This window comes from Dromiciops gliroides, chromosome 1 (genome assembly GCF_019393635.1).
Source record: "Dromiciops gliroides isolate mDroGli1 chromosome 1, mDroGli1.pri, whole genome shotgun sequence".
In the NCBI taxonomy this organism is placed as follows: domain Eukaryota; kingdom Metazoa; phylum Chordata; class Mammalia; order Microbiotheria; family Microbiotheriidae; genus Dromiciops; species Dromiciops gliroides.
Genome location: NC_057861.1, coordinates 248,217,420 through 248,230,768, shown reverse-complemented (window position 1 = coordinate 248,230,768; position 13,349 = coordinate 248,217,420). Strand labels below are relative to the sequence as shown.

Sequence of the window (13,349 nt, the reverse complement as noted above, 5' to 3'; positions counted from 1 at the left end):
AGGACTAACTCAGTCTTGACTTCTGCACCCCTACGAGAGACATCCTAGGTTTCGGTGTCACCCTAGACCCATTGTTCTGCTAAACCTGTTCTCAAGGAAGTTGGTCAGAGTGATAAGTCATCTATACAACTAAGTATATTGAACAACATAATGTGATAAATGCAAAGAAGGATGACAACTTCCTTATCTACACAATGTGAGATTAAAATTGGATATTAGATCATAAATCTACCCTACTTAACCTTTCCCTTAATTTATCTCCCAGACTAGTAAATGGAAGAAGCTTCTTTCTAGATAGAGCTTTTATTGTATGGTAGTCACAAGGTGATGTTGATTAGAAGGATAGGAAAGTAGAAATACAATACAAATCGTCTTAAGTCTAGGCTTAGTCTATATTCCGTATAAAACTCACCAAAAGCCGAAGGCCACCTTTGGGGAGAGAGACCAAGTCAAGCGCGTGCTGTTAACCGAGAGCCAGGCCGAGTCAAACTCCAGTCCGCGTCTGTCTGTGCAGCGCAGCCAGGAGACCAGCGGAGCAGGAAAAAGGCCCCACTTCCGTTTTCTCCTTGCTTTTTCAGCTCGCACCCCGGAAGTCGAGTGCTCAGCAGGCAATCTGGTGTGCGTCGCAGGCGGACTGGTGTGCGTAGCTCATGCTGTTGGTCTCCTCCCCAAAAGGGTGGTCCTAAAAAAAACCTGGCATCTCTCCATTATCTAACCGACTGTTAAAACTTTTTACCACAACAAGATAAACTAAAAGAATTTAAAATGATTATATTCCTATTTTATAGTAAGAGAAGCACCAATTAGAGTACAAATCTTATCTTCACATAGAGTTTGTATCTTCTTTAACCTGTTACTCAAGGAAAGCCTGTTGCCCTGGAAAAAAAGAGGAAAAAGAGCTGACTATATTTTAGTTCTATGGGTAAAAGGTGGTTTTCTTTTATTTCAGATTCTAACTCAAGGAAAAAAAAGTATTAAAAAATACTTCAAGTATAAGATATGAATATTATAGTTTACATATTGACTCCAAATTCTGTAGGACTAAAGGTAATTTTCATCTTGAGAGGTCACCAGGAAGTACAATTTATTTTTCCTTACATAGTTTTCAAATCCTATTCCAGTTGGGGAATTTTAATTAAGAATTCTGAAACCCAAGATATTGTAAAAATGACAGTCTCAGTTAACAAGTCCTTTCCACCTTTACAGTTTTACATCTAGCTCTTCCATGTTTCCATGCAGGTTATTACAGGGAGATGACTGCTGTGATGAGGATTAAGATGATGAGTTTTTGTAAGCCACTCTTTGGTGATGGTGTTAGTCAATTTTTTAAAAAAAAGACTAACTTTAAATTCTTTAATATCCCAATATTTCATTTCTATTTTAATCCTAATTATTTGAGGGCTTGGGATTATGGATGTTTGGATGCCTAGGAAGCCAAATGTCATTGTTTTTTTCTTTTTCTTCTAAATCTAGACATTGAACAAAGGAGACCTTAAAGAAACAATTCTCAGGCGGGCCAAGAGAAGATGGGCTCCTATTCCATGTTCGATGCAAGAGAACTCCCTAGGCCCTTTCCCCTTGTTTCTTCAACAGGTAGAGTTTAAATATATGTATACACACATGCGCACTCACACACCCTTTGGCTTATGAAGCTTTCATTCTCAGTAGCTGTTCAGCTTAGATATTTAAAAATGAATCTAGATACATTTATTATTTTTAACAAGGCTTCACCACTTTGGGAGTTATATTTCATGTGTTCTATTTCTGTTTTTTGATCCAGTGCTAATTCCTTAATTGTCTTCTTGTTTCTGTTGCCATGCTTTATACATTGAACATACTTATATGTATTTATTACATTTTTGGAATCATCTTTTCCCATGCCATAAGCATGTAGACATATGTTCAAAATATATTTTAAAATTTAATTTATCATTAAATTCTGACTTTTAAAAATATATTATTTATTTTCTGCATAGGTTCAATCTGATTCAGCCCAGAAATACACTGTTTACTACTCCATCAGCGGGCCTGGAGTTGACCAAAAACCTCTCAATTTATTTTACATAGAGAAAGATACTGGAAATTTATTTTGTAATGGTCCTGTAGATCGTGAGACATATGAGTCTTTTGAGGTATGAGTTTAAATTATTAATGAGGTTATTTATGGATCATCCTGTTTGTTGCTCATTATTCATACTCACTTTTTTTTTTTTTTTGGTTCTCGGTGTGGCTAGCCTTTTGATATGTTATGCTCTCAGTTAGTTTTAATGTTCATGTAAAGTATTTCTCTCAGAAATTGGTACTTGCTGTCACTTGCCTCAACTCCAGTGAGGCCATATAGTTTAGTCAAAAGAACTAAGTCTATTTAGAATCAAAGGACATGGGTTTAATTCCAAATTCTATAACTTAATTTTCATGTAACCTAGAAAAAAATATGTCACAGTGTTAGGCCTTAATTTCCTCAGCTGTAAAATGAAGGAGTTAGACCCAGGGACCTCCTTTATATCTTTGAAGCTATAATTCTACCATTTTTAAATTGAGAAGTTAATGTGTATGTGACTGAAAAGAGTTGTGTCTAGGACTACATTTTCTTTTATTTTCTGTAGAACAAGTGGTGATATGGAATTATCAATCTGAGTAATATTTGGAAAAAAGCCCCAAGAAGGGCAACAAGAGTGCTTAAAGAATTGGAAAAGAATCTATGTAGAACTCTAAAGACAAAATGAAGAGGGAGGCTGAAGAAAATTGTACTTATGATAAACAGAAAGTAAGGTCTTTGACAGAGATTTCAGTTTAGTTTCCTCACTCTTCATCTTGTGAGGTGCTGGTACTTTAAGGCTTACCCAATAAACTTGTTTCTAAAACTAGAATCAGAGGTGTTTAAGTTTCAGTTTTGTTAGGCTACTAAATGTTTATTTATCATAAGTTGCTATGAGACCTTGATGAGCAGACTAAATTTTGACCAAAAAAAGTTAAAATTTGAGTAATTTTGCTATCTTTTAGTGTCTGTATAAAAACTAAGAATTCATTTGATCTAGCCTTTGATAGCTTTAAAAATGGAATTTTTGTTTCCTATCCTTATTCTCCTATTACAAAATGAATTTATTTCAAAGTCTCTGAGTTGGAAGGAATCTAGTTCAACTCAAGCAACTCCTCAATAACATACTCTTCAAGTGGGCATTCATCCTAGAAAACCTTTCAGTAAAAGGGAACCCACTAACTCCTGAAGCAGCCTACTTGTTAGGAAATTTTCTCAAACATCAAGGAGAATTTCTCTAGTTGTAAAACGGCAACACAACTTGAACTTGAGTAGCAATATCGGTACTACTTGTCCTTTATTAAAAAATCATGAAATGGTGGTGGTACTCCAGCAAGGAGAATCTTTTAATTTTGAAGCTATCAGTTATATAATGGAAAAATACATCAAATATCCTTATTGGAATGGTAAAATGTAAGATATGTACTACTCAGTTATAGTGAATATTAGAGAAAAAGTTAAGAATTTAAAATGGAGGTAATTAAAATACCTATTGGAAAAATAGCATGAAAAATAATAACGAAATACACTTTAATAGCTTTTAACATAAACTGAGAATCAAAAAGACCAAATTCTCCAAGTAAAATAAAACAGTCTGGCTAATTGTAAAAGTTAAAGAACTTATTGTGTGGAAAAAGGTATTTTGCAACAACAGAAATTCAATAATTGAACCAATTTTAATTAAGCACTTATGGACAAGGCATTTCCCTAGGCACTGTAGATATAAGAATAAAATTTGATATTAATGTTGCAACCGAGAAACTTAAAATCTATTTGGAGAGATAGGGAAGGGATATAACTATAATACAGAGTAAAATTCAGAGTAGAATGTAAATAAGTTTTGGGGTAAGGGGAAGAAAGGAAGGCTTCATGCAGGAAATGTCTTCTTTAGCTTTTTTTTTTTTTACACGGGGCAATGGGGGTTAAGTGACTTGCCCAGGGTCACACAGCTAGTACATGTCAAGTGTCTGAGACCGGATTTGAACTCAGGTACTCCTGAATCCAGGGCTGGTGCTTTATCCACTGCGCCACCTAGCCACCCCCTCTTCTTTAGCTTTTAACCATAGAAAGAATTTCAACTGGGGGATATGGAAAACTATTCTAATCACGAGTGACGGAGTAAGCAAAAGTATAGATGTTGGAGACTTGTTTAAATTCGGCAAACAGCAATTTGCCAGTTTGTCATCCAGTTTGACTGGAACATAGCAACCATATAAAAATATAAACCTGGGAAGGAAGCTTTGAGCCAACATTGTGTGGGCACTTAAATGCCAGGCTGAGTTTGATCTCTTTTTTTGTTGCTGTTGTTGATCCTTTGAAGTTTTTTTAGGTAATATGGTAACTAAAAGGAAGTCTCTGAACTGTGTCATGTCAGGTACATACTAGTTGCAAAGACTTTTTTCTCTCCAAAAAATAAAAGAAGAATTTCTTTGAATACATTAAAGGGAGGAAGTTATCTAGAGAATCAGTGAGGTTAATCTCTTAATTTCTTTGCAAAAGTCTCAGAGTTAGAGGTGACATGGTCTATTGGAGGAAGAAGTTTTGGGGTTGTTTTAACAGAGCAGGCAGCCAAGTAATGAGGGTTTTGAATAAGTTTGTGGGGGTTGTTTTGGCAATTGTTTGGGGAAGGATATGTAAGCCAAATCAGAAGAATTGACCTACCCAGGACAATTTACTAGAACTAAAAGTAATACTTGGGAGTCTCCATTGGGTGGGATTGTAGAGACTGGGAATCTCTGTAGGGAATATAGGAGTCTTTAATGGGAATCTCTATATGATATTGTCTTTCCTTCTCATGTTCTTTTCCTTCTTTCCCTCTTTCTTTTGTATTCTTTCCCCTTCTTGGCTTCATTCTAGATGGATGTATAATTTGTTGCAATATATTAAAGCAAAGTTTTATGTTTATTGTTCTTAATGTAGAAACTACTTGACCTATACCTTTGTATATTGTCTTCCTCTCCTGTCATCTCCAGCTAATAAACTTAGTTGCTCTCGCTGCTTTGGGGATAGGAAATTCTGATTGGTTGAGAAGTTTCCTTACAGTAAAATATTTCCTGTTCCACTATCTGTACATGGCTGTCAATTTGTGTTATAAATATCCATGTCTTTTCCACTTTGGTTTTGCTAAACCTGTCATGAGATAAAACAGGGTCAATGTCTACATTACTAAATAACTCTGCAAAACACAGAAAACTGTTTTCTTTTTTTTTAGTTATGTGTTTATTCTCTTTGTTATTTCTACTTTTTTCCCCAATTTCAAAAAATATGTTTTATTTGCAAATTTGTTTCTATCACAAAGATTTCAGGGTCCATTATATAAATGAACTAATAGGAAATATAGCTGGAGAATTCAAGTGTTTCATTGGCCTACCCAGCACAACATAGCTGAGTATGGGCAGAGCTTAGAATAGCAATAGAGTTCCTGAACTCAAATGCCATTCTTCATTCTACTAGGACAGACCTAGTTGGCCCCTGGCTTACCCCCTCTGCATTTCTAGTTTACATTTGAAGTGCAACACTTTCTAAAAAAAGCCTGATATCTCTTATTGTGGTTGATAGAATGCCACTTCCAATTTTGTGTTCTGCTAGTTGTGCTTTATTGTGGTGATAGAAAAGATTTAGAAAGGAAAGTGAGGACAATATCTCAAAATTTGGTTTGTTATCTTATTTTAATAAAATACTTATGTTCTCTTTTTTTTAGTTAGTAGCCTATGCATCTACTCCAGATGGATACTATTCAGACTCTCCTTTACCACTTACTATCAAAGTTGAAGATGAAAATGACAACTACCCAATGTTCACAGAGACAGTTTATAATTTTGAGGTTCTTGAAGGCAGTAGAGTTGGTAAGCATATCATTAATAATAATTTACATCATTTGCTCTGAGTATTGTTTAAATATTACTTTTAAGTGATCAAATTTCATATTAATTTGGTATAGCATTAAATCATGTGTTTGGCATTCAATGGAAGCCTCCTATAAAGGAATTCTTTCCTTGGGCAGCTATCAGTTATTTAATCTTGACCATACAACTTCTGCTTTAAACAGATTCCTTGCTTCTTTCATTTTGTTGTTTTTGTCGCTGCTAGTGTTTACTAGCCGCTGCAAAAGAGAAATGAGATGATCAGGTTAAATCAAATTGATATAAATCAGTGAGTAAAGCAAAACCCAAAATATCTATTTTAGCCATTCTTTATGTTGTATTACCCCAATTTATCAAAATATTGCTTTGAAGAAAATATACTCTTCCTGCTAAGCCCATTATAAACGTACAAACTCATTAATTGTTTTTAAACTTTTCTAACACTTATTTATTTTGAGTTCCAAATTCTCTTCATCCTCTAGTCCCTCATCCACCCATTGAGAAGGCAAATGATATGATGCCCATTATGCATGTGAAGTCATGAAAACCACTTCTATATTAGCCATCTTGCAAGAAAGCAAGAAAAAGTGAAAAATATATACTTCAATCTGCACTCAGTTTATCAGTTCTCTATCTGGAGGTGGATAGCACCTGTCATTATGAGTCCTTTGGAATTGTCATGGATCATTGACTTAGAGTACTTAAGTCACAGTTCATCATCACAATATTATTGTTACTGTGTACAGTGTTCTCTTGGTTCTGCTCACTTTACTTTGCATCAGTTCATATAAGATTTCCCAGGTTTTTCTGAAACCATCCTGTTTGTTATTTCTTATAGCTCAGTAATAATACATCACAATCATAAACCACAATTTATTCAGCTTTTCCCTAATTGATGGATATCCCCTCAATTTCCAGTTCTTTGCTACCATAAAAAGATCTGCCAAACTTATTAATAAGAGAGAATATGTATTCTCTTGGATGTATACAGTCTTCCTATTATTTTGAATTTCTGAAGACTATTATATAATTCAATTGAAGTCTGTAAGGGGCTAAAATTCTAGCTATACTGTCTAAAATATCTAATGAGTGGTCGCCATTAAATTAGAAGCTTTAGCAAGAGTTTAGACTTTTAAGCATTTATTAAGGAGGATAAGAATTTGGTGAAGAGAGAGAGAAAAGGCCTAGATTCAGCTGTCTATCTCAGGGAGCTAATGTCTCCAGCTCCGCTCTCCATGAGAGTCCTGGCAAAAGAAAAAAAAAAATACCCCTTCTTCATCCCACAAGCCTCTTGTGAAACTGGGAACATCCCATCAACATGTGCACACACAGCTCCAAGATAATTGGCTGGTAGCTTTGATAGACAGTACCCAAGAGCAAATGTCACTTCCTGATGCCAAAGAAAAGCTGCATGGCTTGCCCTCAGATGCCTCCTTCTCCTCATGGTAGAGCTTTCCCTACAGTAACTCTCCAGGAGGTGGCATTACTCTAATCGTTACAAGTCATTCCCTGACACAGAGTTTTGAAAATTAATTGTATAATAGTTTGAACTATGAATAAAATAGAATGCACTGTGATTGCTTAATACATAGTTGCTAACTGATAATTGATGGCTTTAAAAAAATCTTAAATCATTTGTGAAAATTTGCATCATGGCATAGATAATTGACCTTGTGGCCAGTAACACCTAAGCTTTAGTTTTGTCTTAAGCACATGGTGACCATGTGACTTTGGGTAAGTCACTTAAGCTCTCTGTAATTACAATTCTATAATACTATAACTTGAAGTGAAAGTATCAACCTACATAGGTCGAGGGAGTTTCCTGATCTGGGAGTTCACTAGGCCTATTAAATTACAGATCCACTTCCTATTCATATTTAGGAAAATACTATCAAAATGTTTAAAGTTATTTCTCTTCAGAATTATTTAACAGATTTTTGCTAATATTGCCACGTATAGATCTACCCTCCCTAACAGCATGAATTAGTTCCATGAAAACTTAATGTTATGTTAAGTACTATTTAGGAAGAGTAGATTCTGTAGAAATAATAAATAATCTATCCAATGTTATTACAGCGAGATTTTGACAATTTATGGTGTGGTTTGTCTATAACACTTGAACAGTGTTAAGGCAAATTAATACTCATTGGAGCTACCTTATTTGAGGTAAAACCATACAGATAGGGGGCAGCTAGGTGGCGAAGTGGATAAAGCACCTTCCCTGTATTCAGGAGGACCTGAGTTCAAATCTGGCCTCAGACACTTGACACTTACTAGCTGTGTGACCCTGGGCAGGTCACTTAACCCTCATTGCCCCACAAAAACCAAAACCAAAAACCAAAACAAACAAACAAAAAAAAACCATACAGATGAGTGGTATAATGTTATATTTTTGTGGAGACTGAAAAGGATTATTTTTGTTTTTTTCCCCCTCAAATACGTAGGCACCATAGTGGGAAAGGTATCTGCCACAGATAGAGATGAACCTGATACAATGCATACTCGTCTGAAGTACTCCATTACGGAACAACAGCCACCATCTCCTAAATTATTTTCAGTGCATCCTGTTTCAGGTGTGATCACCATGATATCACCTCAGTTGGACAGAGAGGTAACTTCTAAGCATAACACCTAATTGCAGCATCAAATTTCACCAAAAAGTATTATAAAAATTATTCCAATTTAGAGAAATGCCTTTTTGCTGAAATGTGGGGGGAACAGTGCTAGCCAAGAGTCAGATCATGTAAAAGACATTGCAGTGAAAGGATATATTTTATGATGTTATTTGAATTGGTTATTTTATTACTGTATTTTAATTGTGTGAGACGCACTATTAAGAAAAAGGAATATTATATTTGGGGGGGGGTTAGTTACCAAAGGACAGAAAAACAGGGCAAAGTAATAAGGACCAAGAAGAGTGGGGCTGGCTCATTAAAAGCATTCTTGAAAATGTTATTTTGATTTTTCTAGTGGATTAATAGGTTATCTTTTCATGGGTTCAATTGAAACGGAAGCCATGGTTATGGGTCAAATCTTAATCCAGGTCAGTTTGCTTTGCTTGATGTCTGGCTATAGCCCAAACCAGTCCAAACCCTTAAGATCCACAAATTGGCTTGAAAAACATGCTCTTGGTCATGAAAGGGACTGAAGGAGTTAGTGTGGATGATGGATGAACATGTACTGATTGTTCATCTTGAAAGTAGAATTCAGAAAATATGTAGCATCTTTTAATATAAGGGTGTCATCTACTTATTTTTTATATGTATTTATGTACGTATGCATGTATGTTTGCTGCTCGGCCCTTAAATTACAATAGACATTTTTCTAAATTAAAAGTGATCAAAATCAAAAGTAATAATTCAATCAATGATAAATTGGACCCTAGCTTCATATTACAATGTCTTGATATTGTCATGGATAGAAAGAATAATGTCATCTCTTTAGAGAGTAAGGATCTCTGTAGAGAAAGAAAAGATGATGATGGTGATAAATAACATTCTCTCTTTTCCCATCTCTTCCAATTAAGCTTTCTCATATGAGAGAAGAGTGCCCACCATATTTGTAGATAATATACCATTGGGAGAACTAGTTAACACATTGAATAAGTCAGGATTTCCCCAGCCCACCCTCCAAAAAAACCCAGCCTGATGGATAGCCTTGAATTGGGCTAAGTAAAGAAAGATGTAGTTTAATCAAGATAAATATAACAAACCCCCCCCCAAAATTCAATAAATAAATAAAAAAGATAAATATAACAATTCTACATTTTGATTATAACTTTATAATATGGGGAAATAATAGTTAGACAAGTATTTGAAAAGGATCTGAGGGTTTTGGTGGGTTATAATCTGGATAATGGTATAAAACACAGCAACCAAATATCATCAGAGGAATATTATAGAGAACAAGGAGGAGGATAGGGGAATAGCTTACAGGAACAACCATAAAGGTGTGATGAAATAATGGGATTTAGCAGATACTTAAAGACCCACCTGGAGAACTTTAAGTATCTGTTACTGTCATACTAGATAGAGAATTCATGTATAAGATAATGTGTTTACTTGCTAAAAGATTATGTAATAATGTCTAATATTATCAGTCATTTACATTCATATATCATTTACATGTCATTGTGACTATGTACATTGTGGGTATGGTTTGGAATTATGATGGCAACTATATAGACCACAATTGCTGGACACAGTCCAGTTTCTTCCTCTCTCCCTTCTAAAAGTTTTCTTTTTCTTTCACTAAGTCTGATGGCATAGTCAGAATCCATCCACCTATGGCCTACTGGATGTCTCGAAACCATGAGATGTGGTATGATAACCTTTCCATAACATTTTCAGGTGACATAAACACGTTACTAAATTTGGCTTTGATCCAGACACATGGTGGTAAGAAGTGTTATAGATTGCATAACTACCTCAACTCTCTATTATATAAAGGAGGGAATGTAAACCACTAAGTCTTGTTGCTGGTCAGAGATCTGATCCTATTCACCTATCTAGTGGTTGCTTCCCTACCACCTACAAACATACCCATGTTTCCCCCATCCTCAAAAAATCCTCACTTGATCTTTTCATCTCTGGTATAAGCCGGTAAAAAAAAAGGCTACTCCTTCTCAAGCTGTTTTTGGAAGCTTATTTATAGATCTGGAACAGAGGCGGTCCTTACACACTGCTTCAAGGTTATTGGTTGGCATCATCCAAATCCATTGTCTTTGAAGGTGTTCTCAAGTTGAGTTCACAGTCTAGTTTCTGAGAATTACACCTTCTTAAGGGATAGCCAGGTATGATCACAATCCAATTAACTTGATACAATCCAATTAACTTGAAGTAGGCTTAATCAGCAGTCAATCACTCTCACTTGATTTAATCAGTCTTGATTAAGATGATGTACTTGTAATATATACAATAATTCCAAACCATACCCACAATGTACATAGTCACAATGACATGTAAATGATATATGAATGTAAATGACTGATAATATTAGACATTATTACATAATCTTTTAGCAAGTAAACACATTATCTTATACATGAATTCTCTATCTAGTATGACAGTAACAGATACTTAAAGTTCTCCAGGTGGGTCTTTAAGTATCTGCTAAATCCCATTATTTCATCACAAAGGTAAGGTGCTTGAGTTCTAGTAAAAGGCCTTTTTGTAACTTTTAAATTTTATTTTTAAATAAAATTTTATTGATTTTTTTTTGTTTCTGTGGATCTAAATTTCTTCTCTATTATTACTCCTATTCTCCTCTTTCAGAGAGCTATCTTATAAACAAAGAATATTATTTATTTATTTATTTTTTGGTGAGGCAGTTGGGGTTAAGTGACTTGCCCAGGGTCACACAGCTAGTACATGTCATGTGTCTGAGATGATTTGAACTCGGGTCCTCCTGAATCCAGGGCTAGTGCTCTATCCACTGTACCACCCAGCTGCCCAACAAAGAATAATTTTTAAAGAAAAAGAGGAAGAGACAATAATTAGCAAAGCCAATCAATATATAAAAAAAAAATCTGAAAATATATGCAATGTTTCATACCTATGAACCTTCTCCGCCTCTGCAAAGGAGTAGGGATAGGATGTCTTTCTCATTTCTTTGAGGCTATGCTTATTTTCTTTTTTCTTTCTTTCTTTCTTTTTTTCTTTCAGGGAAATGAGGGTTAAGTGACTTGCCCAGGGTCACACAGCTAGTAAGTGTCAAGTGTCTGAGCCGGATTTGGACTGAGGTCCTCCTGAATCCAGGGCTGGCTCTCGATCCACTGTGCCACCTAGCTGCCCCCAATGCTTATTTTCTTATAATTTTGCAACATATGCATTTTATTGTTTTGTGGTGCTTTCTTTCCATTTAAATTGTTGAAGTCATTGTGTATATTCTTTTCTTGGTTGTGCTTACTTACATCAGTCTGTGCAAACCATTCCATGTTTCTCTGTAATCATTACACTCATCATTTTTTATGCTGTTGCTGTCCAGTTGTTTTTCAGTTATGTCAAACTCTTTCTGACCCCATTTGGGGTTTTCTTAGCAAAGATACTGGTATGGTTTGCTATTTCCTTCTCTAGCTCATTCTACAGATGAGGAACTGAGGCAAATAGGGTTAAGTGATTTGTCCAGGATCACACAGCTAGTAAGTATCTGAGGCTGGATTTCAGCTTAAGAAGGTGAGTCTTCCTGACTCCAGACCTGGCTTTCTATCTACTGTGGCATATAGCTGCCCCATTATTTCTTATGACATAATAATATTCCATTATATTGAAATACCATAATTTGTTTAGCCATTCCTTAATGTATGGGCATCTACTTTATTTTCAGTTTTGTGATGTTTTTGATGACTTGCAATAAAAAAATTTGAAAAGGCATAGAAACTTGATTGCAAAGGGGTGAATAATAGTGAATGATAAGGCAGTAGATTATTAGAAACACAATAACTTTTTCAATAATAATTATGCTAGTACATTATTATTTTGTATTATATAGCACATGAGGTTTGTAAGGTACTTTACATATACTTCTCATTTTGTTGTAGTATTTGATTATATATTGAAGAAATGTATAGTTTAGTAATTCTGGGCATCTAGGTAGCACAGTGGATAAAGTACAGGGCCTGCAGTCAGGAAGACTCACGTTCCTGAGTTCAAATCTGGTCTCAGACACTTACTAGCAATATGACTCTGGTTTAGTCATTCCTGCTTGCCTCAGATCTGTATAATCTGGAGAGCTGGAGAAGCCACTATTAGGGTTCAGACAACTTTTATGGAAAGCTAAGCCCTGACATTTGGCCTAAATAGGGTTTTATGGGAGGAATGGAGGGGGCATTCCATGTCTGAGGAACAACAGAAACTATAGTGGTGAACAGTAATGAATCCCCTATATTTAGAGAATGGTAGGCATCTAGCCAGGGCAGAATATATATAGGAAATGAGGTAGAAGGCAGATTGTCTTCAGATAAAGGAGAGTTTTAAATGCCACTCTAAAGAGTTTGAATTGTATCTTATTCAATTTGGGGCATCATTCTTGCTTACCAGTATGTGTGCTGAATGTTTTAGGAAGACTAATTTGTTTTGTAGGATTAATTGAAGAGATAAGAGTATAGAGACAGGCAGAACATTTCAGAGACTTAGAGTTCATCTTAAAAAAGAAAAAACCAACTTCTTTTATTTATCTATTCATTTTTTTGTTTTCAATTGTAATTAATTAATTAATTCATTCATTCATGTATTTATTTTGTAGGGCAATTGGGGTTAAGTGACTTGCCCAGGGTCACACAGCTAATAAGTGTTAAGTGTCTGAGGTCGGATTTGAACTCCGGTACTCCTGAATCCAAGGCCGGTGCTCTATCCACTGCACCATCTAGCTGCCCAATTTATTTTTTAATTTTAAAAATAAGAATAAATGATATTTTCCTTTAAAGATAAATAGTGTATAGCTATAACTTA

At 35.1% G+C, this 13,349-nt stretch overlaps 1 protein-coding gene across 2 annotated transcripts in view; it reads left to right on the top strand.

Moving 5' to 3' along the window:
* LOC122755242 (desmocollin-2-like) overlaps positions 1–13,349 on the top strand; it is an 84,975-nt gene that overhangs the window by 17,627 nt on the left and 53,999 nt on the right. For both annotated transcript variants that reach the window (XM_044003962.1, XM_044004815.1), the window contains exons 4-7: positions 1,474–1,593; positions 1,977–2,132; positions 5,739–5,883; positions 8,346–8,512. In XM_044003962.1, the coding sequence (XP_043859897.1) occupies positions 1,474–1,593; positions 1,977–2,132; positions 5,739–5,883; positions 8,346–8,512 (588 nt within the window). The remainder of the gene's footprint in view (positions 1–1,473; positions 1,594–1,976; positions 2,133–5,738; positions 5,884–8,345; positions 8,513–13,349) is intronic.